This window comes from Coturnix japonica, chromosome 12 (genome assembly GCF_054131305.1).
Source record: "Coturnix japonica strain WE chromosome 12, WE-NBRP24, whole genome shotgun sequence".
Classification (NCBI taxonomy): Eukaryota; Metazoa; Chordata; class Aves; order Galliformes; family Phasianidae; genus Coturnix; species Coturnix japonica.
The window spans coordinates 15,903,055-15,922,403 of NC_140674.1; the positions used below are offsets into that span (position 1 = coordinate 15,903,055).

Consider the following 19,349-nt stretch of genomic DNA (forward strand, 5'->3'; position numbering starts at 1 on the left):
AGTGTGGAATGTTTGTCCCTGGCGTAAAACACACACTTGATGGTGGGTGAGTCTTTTGTGATGTCTTGCCTACTGCTTATGCGGAATGTTTACAGGTACAGAATGGAGCTGATCTTACCCAGCTGTGCTGCATTAACATTACCTTGCACGCAGTGGGAGACACCACACACAGTGCATTTGATTCAGTAAGTTGGGTTACAGACTGCAGCACCATAAAGCGACTTTTTTTGTTGACCAGCCTGTTAATGCGTAACTTATGAATTGCTTCAAAACTGTTTTACAACAAACTCCTTGCAGAGAACTCCTTATTTAAGAAAGATATAATTTTTTTAAGAATGCATTTAATAAACTTTTGTCAAGCACACTTGGTTTTAAATAACAGTGCCAGACGTCTCTGTAGATTTTATTTGTGTGGTAACGCTGCCTGTGTTTGGTTTTTAAGTCCTCTGAGCATTCAGAGAGCAGACAGCCCTGTACGTAGTTGATGAAATGGTAACGTTAGCGCTGGGAAAGAGGCTTTTGCCTTGTAGTACTAAGCAGAATGGCTGAGAATCAACAGGTGAGAGCAGCGAAGGAGCTCAGCTCTGCAGTTGGAACAGCTGCCTCTGCCAGTCGCTCCTTTAGTCTGAAGGATGGACATTTAAACAGGTACTTGTCATGGGTGGTTCTGATCGTCCTGCTTTTTTTCCTTTAAGAACCTATACAGTATTATATACAGTGTATGTATATACCCATAGTATTATAGTTACTTCAGTTCTCATGTTAGTTAGCAAAAGAAACTGGCACTTCATGTTTCCTTTAATGCTTAATTCTTTGGCATATTCCATGAGCAATGGGATATGCAAGGTGGTTGGTAAGGTGAAGTCTGTCTGTCTGCCTGTCCAGCTGTCTGTGATTCCAGCTTGTCTCCTTGTCTTTGTGTACCTGTCTCTGTGCCCATCCATCTGTGTGCCCTGCTGGACTGTGCCTGTTCTCCTCCTCTGTGACTGAAGGTGGGGATGGAGGGGCAGCAGCCTCACAGCTCTCACCCATCTTTTCCTCTGACCCGTAATCAAAGCAATGACTCAGCTGTAAGCGAAACTTTTATTTAATAAATATAATTAATTTCCATAAACCATAAAGCAACTTCTACTGCCTGAGCTGCACGATGCGCAAGCACACAGACTCGCTGTCAGCGTCAGAAGGAACACGAGGCAGCCACAGTGTCACAGGTCCAGAATTCTTAATGCTAATTATTGCTACAGTTGCCAGTTGCCAGTGATCCTTAATTACCTAAAATTAAGGATTACCTGGTTACAATGGTACCTCACGTGCTTTTCCCATTCACGTTGTATTTTTCTCAGGAAAAAAAAATAGGAGTGAGGAGAACTGGATGCCTCTCCCAGGAAGGAGGAGTGAGGGAGGTGTGCAATGGGAGCTACAATAGGAACAGAGCTGGACATGTAAAGAATCCCCTCCTTGCTGTATCGTTGTATCTGAAAGCAAACTCTGTTATGACCCGTGCCAGCAAGAGAGGAAAACAGTCACGTATGTGTGTATCCTTTTTAAACTCATTGCCACAGTGCAGAAAAGAGGAGAATGACTGAACTCTGCTGCTACTCCAGGTGGAGGTGCTGAGGACACACACGCTGGATCCCAGGCAGGTGAAGCGCAGGGCTTTGGTTAGGCAAGAAGTCGCCCTGCTGGAACCTGCAGTGTTTTCCGACTCTTCCCACTTGGTGTTACACGCTGGAGAGATCTTCCACCCGTGTCCCATCAGGTTTTATTCGTGTCCATGCATTTATACAAACCAGAAACAACAACATAAAGTCGTATCTACAATGACAACTTTATATACTTATTGCAAAACAACGAGGTAACATGGCAACACCCAGAGCAAGGCAAGTACATCAACGTGATGAGAACATTCCTGTTAACAAAAGCGTGGGCAGCAGAGCCAGCGGACATTGCTAGGAGCAGCTGGAGGCTCTAGGAGAAGCTGAAGGCTCGCAAATACCGATGCGAATGCATGTCTAAGCTGATCGAGGGCAAGAGTTAGGTGGTGCAGCCATGAGCATCCCATCCTTCCTCCTGAGCTTAAATTGAGTCATTCAAATAGAAAGCAGAAACCAGAGAGGTCAGTCATAGCACTGGAAGCAAACAGAAGCAAAGAAGATACAAACCAGCCAACAACAAAGAGCCACAGAAGAAAAAAAAAAGAAACAAACTGCCTGCAACAAAAGTCTTAAGTAGGAGATAATTTAGAGACAAGAAGGAAAGGCTGAAATTAGTCTGTATCATGATGGGTGGGTCACCCAGCTCTAGGAATGCAGCTCCATTTAAGAACAGAACAAAGCAGCAGCAGGTGCAGTGCTGGTGGTTGTAGCTATTCACAAGGTTATTGTCCAGAGCAAAAGAACAAGGGCAGCTTAAATGGCTCAGAAACACATTATGGTTGACTGCGCACTTTTGGGCACTAAACCTCACCAGTATCAGTAGTAAGGAAGTGTCAAATAAATCAATTAAAATTATTAAAAATAATAGACTACTGATTCAACAGCTTTGAGACACTCCTAACAAACACTAGAAAATGAGACGACTCCACCCTGCCCCCCCAATATAGAAGTTACAGTCATAAAAAAGAACATTTAAAAGTGTTACTAAAGGTTCCCAGTAAGAAATTAATTACCGTTCCCTAATAAATACGCAGTCTGAGTTGCATCATCTTTTGTACTAGAAAACAAGAAACCATTTGGAGTTCTCAGCTTCTCTTCCTTTGCTTCTTTTTTTATTATTCCCTCCCCCGTAGCCTTAAAAAAATCCACAGACTATTGTAAGCAGGATGAATAGATTCTAGCTCAGTTTGTGGAACAAATCGGAACATATTCCCACTCCCATCTTTTCTACTGCATGTTTAAAACATCTAAGTAACTAAGACTGGTAACTTGCTTTAATGAGCTGTCTGCTTTCCTGCCCCATGTTACGGGTTTCGAGGCTAAGCCAATCACATTCCTTCCTATGGCAGAGTCTTCCTCACCATTAAATCAGAGCTGAGTTCTGTCATTAAATGGAATAAGCTGTATTTTGTGCAGTCTTCTGTGTGCAGACTAACTTCTACACTACACTAAGTGCACAATGAATGTTTCCATACATTTAACTGTCAAAGAAATCCCCCAAAGCTTCCTTCTTTGAGCAAAAGCGATTCTAAACGACCTGTGACATATTTACCAACACACATGGTCCTATGTAAGCATCTGCCAGACCAAAAATCTGGCCATGTGCAAACCAATTCTACACTAAATAAATGATAAATTACGGGCTTAGATTGTACTGCAAATAGAAAAATATACCTTGGCAGACAGCTGGATTCTTAAGTTCTTCCTGAACTGTTTAAATGCGTGTTTCTTCCGTAACCTTACAAACACTGGGAAGAGGGAAAGCAGGGGGAGAGGGACAAGAGGAGATAGATGGAAGGTTTTAAAGAAACATCATCAGTGTAAATTATTCTTCAAGTACGGGACTGCGCGTCTCCTGTGCATGTAATCAACGTACTGGCATGGTAAAAGCCAACAAACATTTCTGTACAGAGCCTGACCCGATCTAAATGCTTGGAGCGGGGTTCTTTAGCAAACCCTGTCAGTGCTATTACTTCCACACGTGGTGCAGCAGCCAGACACACATATGAGATAATGAGGCCTTGCAATCAAACACTGCCTGGGTGCTGTGGGTGACACGGACAAACACGCACTTCTGAACAGTGAAACACAGTGGCTTACACACACGAAAGATAACGGCAAAACAGCAGATATCTGTTAGGATATTTTAAAACATGTCTTAGATATTAATGGCAGGTAAAAGGCTGGCTCAGAATGAGTAACTTCTAAGAAAAGTAACTTAACTTGGGCCGATAGTGGAAGCCCTCACAGGTGAACACAGGTGCACTGATACAGCTACTGCTGCTTTTGTACAAACCTCAAGCTTAATTGCATCTCCAGTTAAGAATTTCTTACAGCTGCTATTTACAGGAGCTATTTACAGCCTGTTTGATTCAGTTTCTTTCACTGAGAATTTTAATACATTGCATCTTGCCTTCTGCTGGCCAGCAGGAAGGTTCTTTCAATAGTGATCAGACTGCAGAGACTGACTGAAACCAGATCCCCACACAGGTGTCCAAACACAGCAGCATTTTGCCTATCCTGCACCTGAGGACTCCCCAAGACAAAGCTCTAAGGTGCCCCGTGGGCAGCACTTCCATTTATCTCTCACATCTACAGAAAGACCCCTTAATAGCACTGGCCAATGTGGCAGAATGAAGAGGCAAACGTTGCTACCTGTCCCCAAACATGAAGACACATTTATTTAAACTGATGAGAGGGGGGAAAAAAAAAGGACCTGCAAGATGCATTTTGTACCATTTAAAGCTGCATCAGTGCGATCTGTTTTTATTGGCATACTTAGGTATCAAAACACTGCCACCAATCTCTCAGATCCTTCCGATATATGAAGATAATTAAGCATTAAGCGCATCTTCAACGTACAACGTGGCTGAATATAAGTACATGAAAAAGAATAAAACACGCAAAGGTTCACCAACGTTGGAAAGACTCCTCGTTCAAAGATTTATGCTGGTGAGATCCTGCACCAGCCACAATTTCTCTCCCATTTTTCCAGGTCGAGTTTGTGAATGGTTAACAACAGTTTTTGTTAGAGAAGACGACTGGCTTTGAATCACACTGCAAGAAAACAGTTACCTGTTAAACCCTCTTGACCCAGCTGGCCAACACGTGCACTGTTTCTCAAAGTGATGAGTAATAAATTGTCATTCATACACCAGCATAAATATTTGAATTATGTTTAGCTCTAAAAAATTACTGAGTACTTCTTAAACAATATAGAAACTGACCATGGGAACAATAAGACTGATCTGCAAACAGCTAAGGTAGCAGCTGTGAATGACAGTTCCATCTGAGTGTGTGCGCAGCGAAGGGCAAAGTAATTTCATTATGTTCCACTTACGTTTCATTGCTCAAATTCTATTTGATCGCTTGGATTTGGGCAGAGAAAGATCTTGCACTGTGCTGCACCAGTGTCCCAAATATCAAATACAAGGTTCCAGTCTGCTCATATGGTAACAAAAAAGATTTAATGGTGAGAGGTAAAAGCATTTCTTACCCAAAAAAAAATGAACTTAGCAACTTGTGGATATCACTAGAAAAAATATTGGAAGCAAATACAGTCCAGGTGACCATTATGCTTGGCTACAGGACAAGCAGTTTGCCTCTAAGTCGCACCAGTCCTGTCTAGGGCAGGGATGGAGCACTGAACTCGCTTCAGAACCTACTATAGGTACCTGAGCACCATTTGGCTTCCACAAGGCATTTACAAATGTCCCTGTTAACAAGTGGGTGAGTCCATTGTGGAGAGAGTCAAGATGCTTCTGTCGTTGGCATAGAAGGGATCCGATGAACTCCATGATCTAAAGTAACAATAAAAGAAAAGTTTGGCTGACTGGGAACTCACAAGCTAAAGGTGAGGAGAAAAGTCTACGAAAGCAAAGATAAAAATGTTACGAGATTAGGCTCATGTAACCCTTTAAAAAGACTGATCTATTAGTTTCGTGTAAACACCTGCTATTCATTTTAACCTTTGAACTTATATGGCAATTAGTAAATCCAACTACATAATTAACAACTCCTAAAATGTAAAGTTGATCAGATATTTTCATTGCTTTGAGCTGAAATGACCAGAGGCCTCTGGACCAGCCTGACAACTACATTCTTAGTACTGTGCCTCAGAAAAAGAAAACAAATGTTGCATACCTAAGTGAAACACAACCTAAAGGCAAAACCTTACCTACAGCCGTGAGGTTATTTCAGCTCTTACTGTTAAATTTCAGGCATCGAAAAGCTAACGTAACTTCTGATTCAGATATGAGCTCCCAACACCTCTCTCCTAAGGACAGATCACTGCTTCTGCTACTACAGAGCAACCACGGTTCTCCACTGAACAGCATAATAGGACTGTATGTGAAGAGCTGAAAAAAGAAAGACTGGAAGGCAGGGGATCCAAATATAATAAACTTATCCTCCAAATGTGTCTCTGTCAGAAATCTGCTGTTTCTTCAGAACTTCTACATGCAGTGCTTTGACACAGGTACCACTCATGGGAGAGCCAACAACACAATGAAACCGACTGAACAAGAATGTGATGTGATCCAGGAATTCCTAATGTCTGAGTGACTGACAGACTGACAGACAACTTAATGGGACAGACAGACAAAGATGCATTTTATAATACCATGGCACACGTTTTGTATTCTAACCGGTGAATGAAGCTATAGAAAATACTTCTTGAATGCATTTCACAAGCAGTAAGTTCTGTATTCCTGTAGCCCTCGACTCCAAGCATTTGTACAACTTTGATTCAAAGTCTCTATGAAAATCTGATACCGTATTTGATTTCACGTTATCATACTTGACAGAATATCGTATTTGACAGATTATAATGAGCATAAAGTACAACATGATTTTAAACACTGCTCTCCATTGCACAGCACGCTTACAGCCAATCTGCAGCTGCCTCCTGGCTTTATGAACCACGTGTGCTGTCCTACCTGGGATCGCATGATCCTCTGAAAACATCAGCTCCTCAGTGCAATGAAGGTGGCCTAGCACTGAGTTTTACAAACACTTTTCAATTGCCAAACAGCTTTGCTAAGCGCTCCTTCAGCACTGCTGAATGTGATGGCAGCATAATTAAACAATGATGATTACTTTACTATAAGGCAAATGTAAGGGAAGAACATAAACACCTTGACTTTTAGACCAGCTTTTAGGTAATAATGTGGTATGGATGGCAATGAAGTCACCAAAACAAGTGAGAATAAAATTTTAAGGAGTGTTCTTTCCAGTTCTCCTGTTCAGAAAATTAAAGGAAACTACAAAGTAGTTCTGAGTAATTTCAACCACAGGCAGAAGCTGAAGCTGGAGCTTCAGGCCCTTGGTGCAGCACCAGGACTGTCCTACATTAAAATTAAACGTTCTGAAGTCACTGAGATAAATGGAACTTCACTTGAAAATGATGAGGCAAACAGACAAGAAACCTGAGAAAACAGCTGACTTCAAAAACTGATGGATATTCTGTCAAATATGATTTATAGTCAATAAATACTTTAAAGCAAGTTCTTAAAGAAAATCAGTATATACTGAGTGGAACAAGAGGAAGATTGTAAAGATGGGGATGCACTGCAGAAAACAACAGAATACCTACCTGGTGAAACTACACAAGTTCTTTCAAAGGAAACATTAACCAAAAAAGTTGCTTCTGATTAGATAACAGTGAATTGTAAAAAGCAGCAATTCCTCATTTGGAAAGCACAGTTTTACAAAGCAACGGAAGAAAGAAAAACAAACCCAAACAAACCAAGAGCTTAAAGCAATTACCATTAAAACGTTGATTTTCAGATCAATTAAATGCTCATCTTGTACATTAAAAATTCTATTAAATGGTTTATTTTATACATCATGCTCGCCTTCTATACAGCACATTTTAATTTAAAGTGTATTTATTCATAACAGTTCATTTTTCATATGGAATGAAAGGCTGCATAATCATTCCTTGGATGTGTGGAAACGTTGAATAAATTTTGTGAGCCAATCAGATGAGAAACCAACTGAAATCAGAGAGTGCTCAGCACAGGAGTTCCAAACAGGGACGTAACTGTGTAACAACACCAAGATCAGAACTGACAAAGCTCATCAGCAAAAGCTGCCCACATTTAATGAATGATACCACGACCTTTAGATTAAAGTGACGAAGTCAAACACAAAGTAAGTTTCCTTGAAAACACAACGAAGAGCAGCTCTTCCAGGTTTACCTTTTACGTAATGAAGGACTGTGATATCATTCAGGCATTGAGAGATTACGATGTACAAGAGACTGTAATTATTTCTACCCCCAAATATTTCCGCATTTATGAGACAGACCTCCCTATTTCCAAGTGGGGAGATGGCACACAAGCAGGTTCACTAAGAGCTTTTTTCCTACTGCAAGAGCAGTGCCGTTCCTCACAAGTATCCAATTACTCTAAAATGCTTCTATCCCACTGAGGTTTGTTTCACACATGGCTCGTGAAGGAAGAGATTTGTTTAGCACATACTTTGGAATGGCACACATGACAATATACCTTCTAGAACTGAAAAAAACACATTTAAAATTCTTAGAACCTGACGGCTCTGTTCCATCAGTGACCGATTTTAGAAATAGAATATAAAAGTTAGACTACAAAAATATTTAATCTCCATATCAATCAATGGCTGAAAGATTTAAAGACTCTCCTTCTAACAATAAAGTTATACTTAAGGAGGGGGGGGGTGTGAGCCTTTAGAATATCTTCAGGAGTATCGCAAGCTCCAAGGTCAATATTTGGAGGTTGTACATCAAGAACCGCGGGGAAAAGTCTTTTGACTTTACAAACAACTCCTGATTCGTGAAGGCAAAAAAATAAAAGAAATCATAAAACAGGAGAACAAAAGCAGCAGGAAGGCTCGATTATCTAAGGAGAAGAACGTACAAAAATCAGGAGAAATTAAGACAGGTACAACTCAAGAACTTGTACTAAGGTCAAACTAAACAGTTTAACAGAAAACTTTGAGAACCGTTTTTCCCCCTCCCGATCCCAAAAGAAAACACTCAAAGAGAAGCAAGAAACTTATCTCTTAGGATGAATAAAGTACAATAAAATGTTGCATTTCCTACTTAAAGAAAACCTGCAGCCAGTTTGCTACGCATCTACAGCTGCAGGCTCATCAGGTTCCAGTTTATAGGAGAATCGTCTGCAGCAAAGGCTATTGAGAGAAATTCCACACCTGTTGACCCGGGTTGGACTACATCTTCCCATCAGTCGTTCCAGCATTCTTCTAACAGATGTGCATGCTGTTTCCCCATCTGAGAAGCAGCACATGGAGTCCATGCAGTTGATACCTGAACCTGTCTCAGTAAGCTGGAAAGATAAAAAGAAAAAAACAAAATAAAAATAAAAATAAAAAAATAAAACAGTATTTGCAAATTCTATCAATAAAGATCAGATATCATTTTGGAAAGGCAGGTTTTCATTAAGTTAGTGCTGTTTATTTTTCAGTCTTACAGAAGTACTACAACCACATTCACCATTTCCCCTCCTAATGCCTACATATGTTGATACTTGATCTTCCCAAGGTCCAAATACAGCCTTTGCTGAGCACATGGAAATTCTTTAGCACCATTTCTACTTAAAGACGAAGAGAAAATGGTTGGCAATTCTCTGTAATATAGATGGAACAAATCTCTGGAGTTCAAACTGTCCAGCCTTAATTAATCTCAGTAGAGGTACAACTTAATACAACCTTCAGGTCTACTCCTTTTTAAACAACATCTATCATGGGAAAGATTCAGCTCAAAGCTGCAGACAGTGCAGCGTTGTGATGCTACGTGTTGACTGCTCCTCAAGATGCAGAACGCAACTTCCTGTAATAATTTCTATCCTAGCAGTACCATAGGGACGCTCTTGGCTTGGTAAGAAAAGCAAATTCCTGATCTTGTTAATATCTTACATAAATACAGAGAAAACTGATCTTCAAAAGGCTCGGTCATGCTCACACTAGTATGTGGAACCAGTCCACATGAGCATTATAGGATTTCTACTTTTTATTCTTATATTATTCTTTTATATTTACTCTTATTTTAGTCTTAGAAAAAGACTCAAATGAAATGAAATTGTAGAGACACTGAGGAGTTTACGCTAAATGCCCCCTATGAGTGCACTCCATTGTCCTCCAGCACCGGACAACTGCAGCAGAACTAAGATTCAACCAAATTTAGCACTGTGGGGTAGAAAACAACCAAAACCGACTTCATTATTCTGTTCAAAAAGAAAAAAAAAAAAAAGCAGTGTGTGGAGATGCTTCCCAATTTAATTTAAAGCTCAAGTGCCAGATGTGTAGGCTAAGCTTCAGTATCCCTTATCCTCACCTCACTCTCACAAACCTGTGAATGTGACCTGCAGAGAAGGCATCTCAGTCTATGGCAGAGCACTGCTCACTTTTAAGAACATTCCCCATCTTTTCACCGCATGACAAAATGTTACTGACCGTTATGTCTGACTTTGGAAACCAAAGCCTCAATTGCTTTTGCATCACCTGCACTCGCTTAAACTGGAGGAAAGCAAAGCACGCCTCAGTTTGATCTCAGAGAATAGTTTTTGCTGGGAGCACACACCTTCCTTCCTAACTCCATACAAAACAGGGACTGATAGATTAGTGTTTCATAACAGAACAGTTCCTATTCCAGAAAGCAGCAGCAGCCAGGAGAAAGAGAAGGCGCTTGGGAATCCAAGAGAAAAAAACAACTGTTAGAATGAGGTGTGTGGGGGGCACACAAGCAGACCACTACGCATCATTTCCTATAGTTATGGCCCCTTCCTCAGCTCTGTTCTATGCTCCCCATGATCTTTCCAGGTCCCTTCCTGCCACAATGCTCAACGCATCATGCTTGAAGGAAGGTCAGCAGTTACATCAACTTACAGAAAGCAACAACTATTACAGACTGAAACCCTCCATGCAGCTGCTGTGTACCAGATGCCATAGACAATTAGTGCAGTCAGAACTCCCACTCATTCTGGAGGTCCTCTGGACACAACATTAACATTTACTAAGACAGGGAACTTCTGTAAACACCTGAGAGACAGCAGCATTACAACTGACAGTTCTGAAGGGGGTTTTAGTTAAAACAGAAATAAAATGAAGGGCTCGCATCCCTAAATTCCCTTATTTGACAACCATCCCATCTATTCACAACTATATTGTCAGAAGACACTATGAACAGGAACAGCATAATTTACAGCACTACAGGGACACCAATTTCATACTGTACTCACAGAGTATCAGACAATAAATTGCATGGAGCAGAAGGAATTCCTAGCAGAAGCTAAGAAAGCATCCTGCTGCACATACAGCCATCTCCACTTTGTTCTGCATTGCAGCATACACAAACTCTCAACATTCCTTCCCCTAAGGTTTCAAAGTCCTGACAGAGAACAGTCCCAGATGTCATTAACAGATGGGTACAAATTGGAACTGAAAGTCACACAAACTCAAGGAGTGAGGCTGCAGTTCTGGATTTTAGAGGAACGCTCACATCTCTCCAGCAGAATCTCCTTTGCTCTTCAAGTTTTGAGCACTGGGCTTTGAACAACCTGGTCTAGTGGGAGGTGTCCCTGCCTAAAGCTTGGGGGGGGGGAGGGTTGGAAAGAGGATCCTAACGGTCCTTTCCAACCCAAATGGTTCTGAGTTTTCTCTCCTTCCTCTCTATGGCAGACGGTTACAATCATAGGCCAATATCCAAGTAAAACCTGGCAAGGTAAGGCAGTAGAGCATAACAAATCTCCCAAGACCTGAAATGCACCCAGAAGAAATAAAAGGCAGGAGAGTCAAAGCTTACCAAATTAACACGTGGAAAAACACCTGATATTTTTCACATCTGGGCTGGAAACGAAGTGTTTTCATACATTAAGATTTGGGATCACAAGAACATAATACTTGAATATGATAATGGACTGTTTCATGTAATAAATTAAAAAGTTGAAATGCTGAAGTAAAGAAAGATTCCATTTGAAAAAGAAAATCAAAAGCACATACTGGGATGTAAATTTTCTCATAAATATCAAAAATATGAATATTTTGGAGATGGCTCCATGACTGTCCGTAGAATGATATATCAAAATAAATAGACACACACAGTAGGGTAGAGTGGGAGTACTACCTAGTGAACGTAAGAACTGTCCTGTAGGCTAGATGGATCTAGCAGTTGCCTATTGTCCTCCCCTCTGTGTTTGCTTTCAGCAAAGTCACATGCTGAGCTGACTGAACCCTTATCTTCTTCCATCTAGAAGGACAGAAAAGCAACACATCTTACAAACAACCACGCTTGCATCGCTTTACAACAGTTACCATATTTATACAGGCACTTTCTCTTTACAGATCTGTCCTTGAGAGAACAGAGCATATTAACACAGAAAAGGTCATCGGTTTTGAGTTAACCAGTAACTCCAACACAGTTCATCAGCTCATGAGTTTGGTGTTTTTGTGCACCTTAGACTATAGAAGGGGAAACACAACAAATCTGAAACACGTTTCAACTTTTCAGATTCTGGTTTCAGATTCAGGTTTAGATGTTCTCCCTTTCCAACAGAAAGAATCACTGCAGTTTGTTCATCTCATGGCAGGGTGACAGACATTTCAACTAAACATCCCACCACTCTGAAATACACAGCTGGGACTTACTGAACAGGAAACACCTCTAGCCCTGTCCATCAAGGTAAGATCACGTCAGGTTTCCTTCCTGCTACTTGCTGCCACCATGTTTGATGCCATACAGACGTTACAGAAGACACACGGTATGGCTACTGCTCCACAATTAAACTGAAACATAATTCCCCATTGTAAAGCTGGCTCTTATTTCTGTTTGTTTCTTTTTAACCTATCACATATTATCTACCAGAACATCAAACAATGAGAAAGCTTCGGGAGTTTTAAGAGAAAAATATGAGTGATGACATCTAACAACTTCACTGGCACAAGTTTTTCTGCACTTCACCTGTTTGAAATACGTCAATAAATTGATATTTGTAAGTTTGCTTGATTCAGAGAATGGGAAGAATGTATCTTCACATGAAGTACAAATGTGACTGAAGATAAGTAAGAAATAACCTACTCTTTTTCATTCATTCCTCCCATGAAAAGCTCTGTGATTAGCTCACAGACCAGCACCACTCCCGGCTAACACTTAACGAACCTGTAAAGGAAGAGCTCACAGGCTGCTCAAAGTAGAGCAAATGAAGGTGTTTGAGATATTTCATTTGCATAGGCGACTTGGAAATTAAAAGAAGCATTTTCCAATAAGGAACATTTAAAGAAATAAAAAACTTCCTGCTCTGATTTCTACACAGCTGGTGGGTCATATATGACAGATACTTGGAGAGAAATAAGACGTAATAGCAACAAGAGAGGGGACAAAAACAACAGGCAAGAAATGAAGGCCCTAAAGCCGGGCCCAGGGGTTACATCACAGACAACTAAAGCAAGCAGATCTATACAGAAATGAATGAAAAACATGGCAACAACAGAGTCACAGCAGGGCAGGTGGGGAAAAACAGACTTGGCTGTGCTACTGTAAATGCTACAGTTTGAGAGCCATGTATAATATTATGCACCAGTGACCTGCCCTGAAAATAAAACCATCGCCTGTAATTGTTATTTCCCTGTCATTCACTGTTGAAATGCAAAAAGTAAAAACTCTATAATAATAAAGACAGTTAATTCCATCAGTGATTAGAATTAAAACACGCGTCTGAGCAACGTGTCTCACTTGTAGCATAAGATTCCTGGCAGTTCTTATAAAGCACAGAGACACTGCACGTATACAAACACAATCCCCACACATCAACTTTGTTTACAAAGAAAAGCATGAGATGAGAAATAATGGGGCCTATTTAATAGCCCAAGACAATGTTCCACATGTTCCATGAACTTCAGCAGAGATGGCTACAGAGAACACAGTCTGTTGAAGTATTCAGCCATCAGCCTCTGCTTAAGCACAAAGCCTGCACCTGAGTGTGCTGTGACACTCAGAATACCCCCCTTTAAACTCTCAGCTCTGTGTTCACCATGAATGTTCTTATGAACTCCCAACTTTTTTTTTTCCAGATTCTCTATCCACATACAAACTGATGACAGCATCACACATCCTCATTTTCACTGGTAAAACTCTACTGTACTGTTGGTAAATCACCAGAACAGAAAGCACATATGCAAAATGAGGTGTAAGGCAGTCACACCTGGCACTAGACTGAGGTTTTAAACCAGCAACACAACTACCAGAATCTGTTTATCAATCCACACACAATCTGCAGTTAGAAAGGCTGCAGTTACTGAGTGTACACACAACTGAGCTGTGACAAACAGCCATTTCCTACAGCACTCACCAAGCAGCTGTTTGGTTTCCCTTTCTTGCAGCTTCCTTTGCTTTCTGTGCTCTGCTGCCATTGGAAATCAGCTGACACCACAGAAACTAAATTGTGGTCTCCATCCCAAGTTAGTTTTTACTTAGCATAGTGAAGTGAGTGGTTTTTAATCTATTAATTGGTTTTCCCATTAGGCAAGGATTCACAGAGTAGCTTCTAAACTTTATATAGAGCCTTTCAATAAGAACTAGAGAAACCCAAGTCCTTGTTTTCACTCTTTGTGCACGCTCTAATTTCAACTGGTTGTGTAAGACCGTGCTTGTGTTTTAGGCACCTAGTAGTAGACACTCAGTTTAAAAGACCTTATGTACAAGAGAACCAGATTTATGTACTCATGGATGAAACAGTTTCTTTTTTTCACCTCCCCCCTGAGGCAATACAAAGAGAACACCCTCGAATTAACAGGACTTCACATGTTCAATGATAACCACAGTGCTGCATCCCTAGACAGCTTGATTTTTCCTTCAGCATTTAGTAGCTTAACTCTTAAAATGTACTTTGTTTTGAAAGGTTCAATAGAATCTTTTGTTGCAAAGCCTTTGATGCAGACATCATTTACTTCAATAACTCAGAAAGAAAACAAGCTACTGGAAATATATTTGATCTGTTTTAAAACAGATTATTTGTACTACAGGAATTAAAGAAGCTGACCTGTAAAAAAGCTTTTGCAGAGGAACCTCCAGAATATACTAAGTTTTCTAATGTTGGAGAGGTGCTTATGCTGCAGTTTTTGCTTCTCCTTTAGCGTCAGTAAGTGCTAGATTTAAAAACACTGCCTCCCTGGGGTGCTCAGCAATCTAAATGGCAGAATTCCTGTTGTGTTTCACAGTGTGACATAACAGCTAAAACCCGTTAATAAACCATTAGAACTGAATGACCGCTTCCCATTTCTCCCAGCAAAGGCACAGTGCGCTGAGGAAACAGAAAGCTTTTCCTCTTTTATCCCTCTCCTCCTTTTAAAGGACTTTCATTGTTTCAGTTAACTGTTAAAAATACTCCTACAACATAATGGTCATTCCTTCTCCTTTCCCTTATTTAAGCATTATTAACAGGAATTAATGCCCTGAAATATCCACTGCCCGATTCTCCTAGCATCCATTTTCATGTTTTTAGACAACAGTCAGCTAAAAGCTATGTAAAGGAAATCAGTTCTCTGCATTATTTCTTAGCATAGAATAGAGACGTAGATAAGCGTCGGTAATACAAACAGGTTCAGACATTACTGCTGTGTCAGAATGTTTCAGACTTCCAATCATTTCTTGATAGTGTTTCATATAGTGAATTCAGCAACAGACATAAGCTTTAATCTTTACTTGAATAATTTTCTAGCATTTTGAATACAAATGTCTGAGAATATGTACCTGTAACACAGAGAAAACAAACAATACTCACTGTATAGAGGCAATGAACACAGAAAGCCTTAGCTGCACAAGTACGTAGGCACCCAAACCAAAAACATTTTTGGAGCTTTCAATACAAGTGAAAGCAAATTAAAAGGGGCAAACAACTTGCACTAAACTGCTGCTTGCAATATACGGGCCTTTCAGCCACAGGCTTATGAAGCTGAAATTACTCTGACATGCAAAAAGCGCTGTTAATTTTGATCATGAAGAAACAAAAAGCGTAGTAAACATGCTAGAAACTATAATTATTTAAAAATGGATGCAAGAAGAGCTAGGCCTGTATTCTGAAAGTTGAGCATCATGCTAGGGATGGATTTTCCTAAGAACAAAGCACGTCCAACATGCTACTCAGGAAAAGCATTTGCCTCATAAAACACAGAGCAAAGCCAAAAAAATATACCAAACTCAATGTATCTGCACTGTATAGATACTGCCCTCTCAACCCACTAACATTCATGCCTCTTTCCATCTCTCTCAGCACTGTTAGTTCACCTTCAGCATGCATAAGACTTGATGAGTCCCTCCTACTCTACCTAATTTTGCTCAGCTGATTCCTTGCCCTGGACAATGGCTGCAGTGCGATGAACTCGTCACTTAAAGCAACTCTGTTGGAGTACATCTACAATTGGACAGAGAAGGGATGGAACATACATGTCAGTCAATAGCAGTAGTAATTTTTTAAGAAAAAGAGACAGGACAAGACATTGTTATTTAAGTGGAATACACGTTATATACAGAAACACACACCTGGTACCTTTAGGATAATTCCTGGGATCATCACAGCCAGCTATTTTTGGGAGGACCATACTTAAGTGCACCTTAGCTTTCATTCTAAGCCTATAAATTTATATGACTATACTTTACCTGGTATCCTTATTCAGTATTACCTTCTCTCCTTAATAGTGCTGTGATTTATATTTACCCCACGATTTACATTTTGATTCAGACTGTCCTGACTGTCCACTTCCTCCTACTTATTATAGTCAGAAAAGAACAGAACTATAGTCAGAAGTTGCTCAGAATGGGGTAACAGACCAAAGGGCAACAGATCAAAGTGAAACATAATTTGATGGATTATTGTTAAGGCATTTAAAAAAAAAAAAAAAAAAGAACACATTTAAAACAAAAAACAATTAAAAACCCACCCACACATCCCCAATAGAAGCCAAAAGAATAAAATCCCACAAGCCACACATGCACACTGAGCCCACTGGGAAGGCACAACTCAGGAATCCCCATCCTGCTACTGAAGTCAACTCACACTAAACCTATGGAAGACACCAACTGTTCTCTTAACATCACTGTGACACAAAACAATACCTGCATTTCACTAAACTTATCAAATGTTTCACCCTTAATCTACCCTGAGCAGTTCTCAAAAACCTAGTGGTTATATATCTCAGATTCGAGCTATTAAATTCCCTGGGTGAAAAAAGCATCTAGTATTCCAGTTCTAAACAAGGACTACTGGGATTTCTGACTAGCTACTGGGTCAGCATGAGAATGTCTCAGGTGGATGTTTCTTAAACACAAATTAGCAGGGCAATGTAATTTAAGTAAATCAACACACGCTTACATCAAAGTAATTTAAAGGCTAAATGCTAAAGTTGACAGTAGTGACGTATCACAGTGAAAAGTTCTCCATGGTACACAGCTCAATGTAACTTATATTAAAGCAAACAGGACACCACAAAGATCAATAAGGCACATATTAAACAGCCTAAAACCTAAAAACAGATCCCAGAAGAGCACAGTACACTTTTAAAACCCCTATGCTATCTGACCTATCAGCAATGACGTGGAAGAAAAGAACACATACTTGCAGGTAAAAAGGATGCCAAAGATAACAGATTATCACATCATTTAATAAGCTGAACACAGCTGAGGGACTCATCATTCCCATACTCGGCACTGACACAAGCAGTGATAAAAAGTAAATTGGTTTCCCCCCCTGCCCCCCAAATGATTCAAGCTCAATCTATACCAGAGAGCAAGTTACCTTGATCAAAAACATAAGTGTGAATAAAACAAACAAAAAAATTGACTGAAGAATTTCCAGGTTATCAGAAAATGAATACAAAAAGAATGTGCTGAAAAATAAAAGCAGAGAGATGAGCTATGAGAACAACTATGGGTTAAGATGACCTTCTTAACTGTACTGCCACTAAAAAGAAGAAAACACTGAAATATGGATGAGATTTCTACCTAAAAGAGAGCCTGACTTTAACAGGAATGATACTGGGGAGTTTTTGTGGCCTGTGTCTCCTTGTGCCCCATCAATGAATCTATGAAAATGTCACACTAGTAATTATCTCTAATTACATAATCAACAATCATATACGTGGTATGTATGGTATGATATGATAAGATACTAATTAAAACAAGTTCTACTACAGTAACATTTAAAATTATTGTTTTCTTCAACATCTTAAGAACTACTCCATATCAATTACATTAAGAGAACTTCTAATACCTATGCAAAAAATAAGCTTAGTAATCTTTAAAGCTGTGCGAGTTCCTAATCCTCCTACACAGATGCAAATCAACACGTAAAAGGCCGAATGACCCCTCTGTAAGTGTTTACTATTGTTAATCTATCGATTACTTAAGCTATTAACTTATTCCCATAAATGTGTCCTCATTTCAGTAGTCCTGAATTAAAATTTATCTTCTGAAATGGGAACACTCACCTGTACATTACAGATGACAATATAAGAGGAAACTATAATATCACAGGAAGGTAAGGAATGTACCAGACAGATTTTATTTAACATGTGCTCTTTAACATACTGATCAAGTTGGATATAAAAGCATAACATTACCTGAGCTTTTTCAGTACTTGTTGGTTGTAGATGCCTGTACAGCACTTTCTTCACAACATCAAGAAACAGACAAGCAACTACTATGAGTATTATGGCAAACCAAGCAGAACCACTTGACAACAGTTGAACAAATACAAAGTACATATCCTGGGTATGTAAAAATGGCCTGAGAAGTTAAAAGAAGTGGATATTACTAAAAGAAACTTCTAGAAACCAAAGTACAATACAGATAGAGAAGCAGTAAGTCTCTTACTATACAAGTTACAGCTGTATACTGCCCATGAGGATTAGCGATCTCTTGGACTTGAAATACAAAACAACACTGGTAAAGGAGGGAATAGAACTCTGGAGGAAAGTGACCTCCAAGACCCCAAAATTCAAGTAAAAATATATTACTTCACTGATTCAAACATCAGCGCCCTCATTCTTGTTGCAAACATCCACCTGGTACCTTTAGGAATTCAATGTGCTTTTTACAAATAAAAATTGCCTTAATAATCACAGGCTGCCAGAGACGATTCCTGTCCCTGCTCCTGTCACGACAGCTTAAGCAGCATGGCTGCCATTTCTAAAACATCACCAAAAGTAATTGGCCTCTATAGGTTTAAAAATTTGTTTTTCAACACCTACCACAAAGTTGAGAGCAACACAACAGAACATAATACTTTAGTGTTCTTTCATGACTTAACCTAATCACACGTGCTATAGTTTGGAGTGGAAAAAGAAAATCACTCACCAGATAATTCCCCCATAAAATAAGGAGAATATGAAATAAAACACAATGGAACCCCAAGTAACAAAATGGTTTATCCATGTCCAGAAGTGAGTTTCTAGTGCCATCTGAAAGAATGAGAACTTAAATGAATTTCTGTATTCTCATCCACCTTACAGAAAATGACAAATGCTGGTCTGAAGTCATTTGAATGTGCTAAGAACTGTACTTGTGTTACTACTAAGTAGAAGAGAAGGGAATACAGCCACATACCTTCATCGTAACGGTTATAACCATAACGGTGAAGACCAAAGTACCAAATGTCCAGTTTCCAAACATCTAAGAAAACAGCAAGGCAAAAAGAAAAAAGATGAGCT

The 19,349-nt window shown here is 39.7% G+C and overlaps 1 protein-coding gene and 1 long non-coding RNA gene across 13 annotated transcripts in view; one reads left to right on the top strand and one right to left on the bottom strand.

Moving 5' to 3' along the window:
- The first annotated feature begins 52 nt into the window (after positions 1–52).
- On the top strand, positions 53–1,212 carry LOC146758866 (uncharacterized). The gene is made up of 3 exons (XR_014933287.1): positions 53–185; positions 531–648; positions 1,123–1,212. It is a non-coding gene; the product is annotated as an uncharacterized LOC146758866 (long non-coding RNA).
- The window catches only part of ATP11B (ATPase phospholipid transporting 11B (putative)), a 94,556-nt gene continuing 76,276 nt past the window's right edge, over positions 1,070–19,349 (bottom strand). For 2 of the 12 annotated variants that reach the window (XM_085513211.1, XM_085513218.1), the window contains exons 26-31: positions 19,246–19,311; positions 18,997–19,100; positions 18,261–18,426; positions 15,972–16,057; positions 8,847–8,980; positions 3,282–3,403 (exon numbers count right to left, since the gene is read on the bottom strand). In XM_085513211.1, the coding sequence (XP_085369337.1) occupies positions 8,878–8,980; positions 15,972–16,057; positions 18,261–18,426; positions 18,997–19,100; positions 19,246–19,311 (525 nt within the window). In that variant the 3' untranslated portion in view covers positions 3,282–3,403; positions 8,847–8,877. Of the gene's footprint in view, positions 5,456–7,474; positions 8,981–11,775; positions 11,899–15,971; positions 16,058–18,260; positions 18,427–18,996; positions 19,101–19,245; positions 19,312–19,349 lie in introns of those variants that run through there. The other 10 variants (XM_085513213.1, XM_085513219.1, XM_015871545.3 and 7 more) reach the window with 7 other exon arrangements.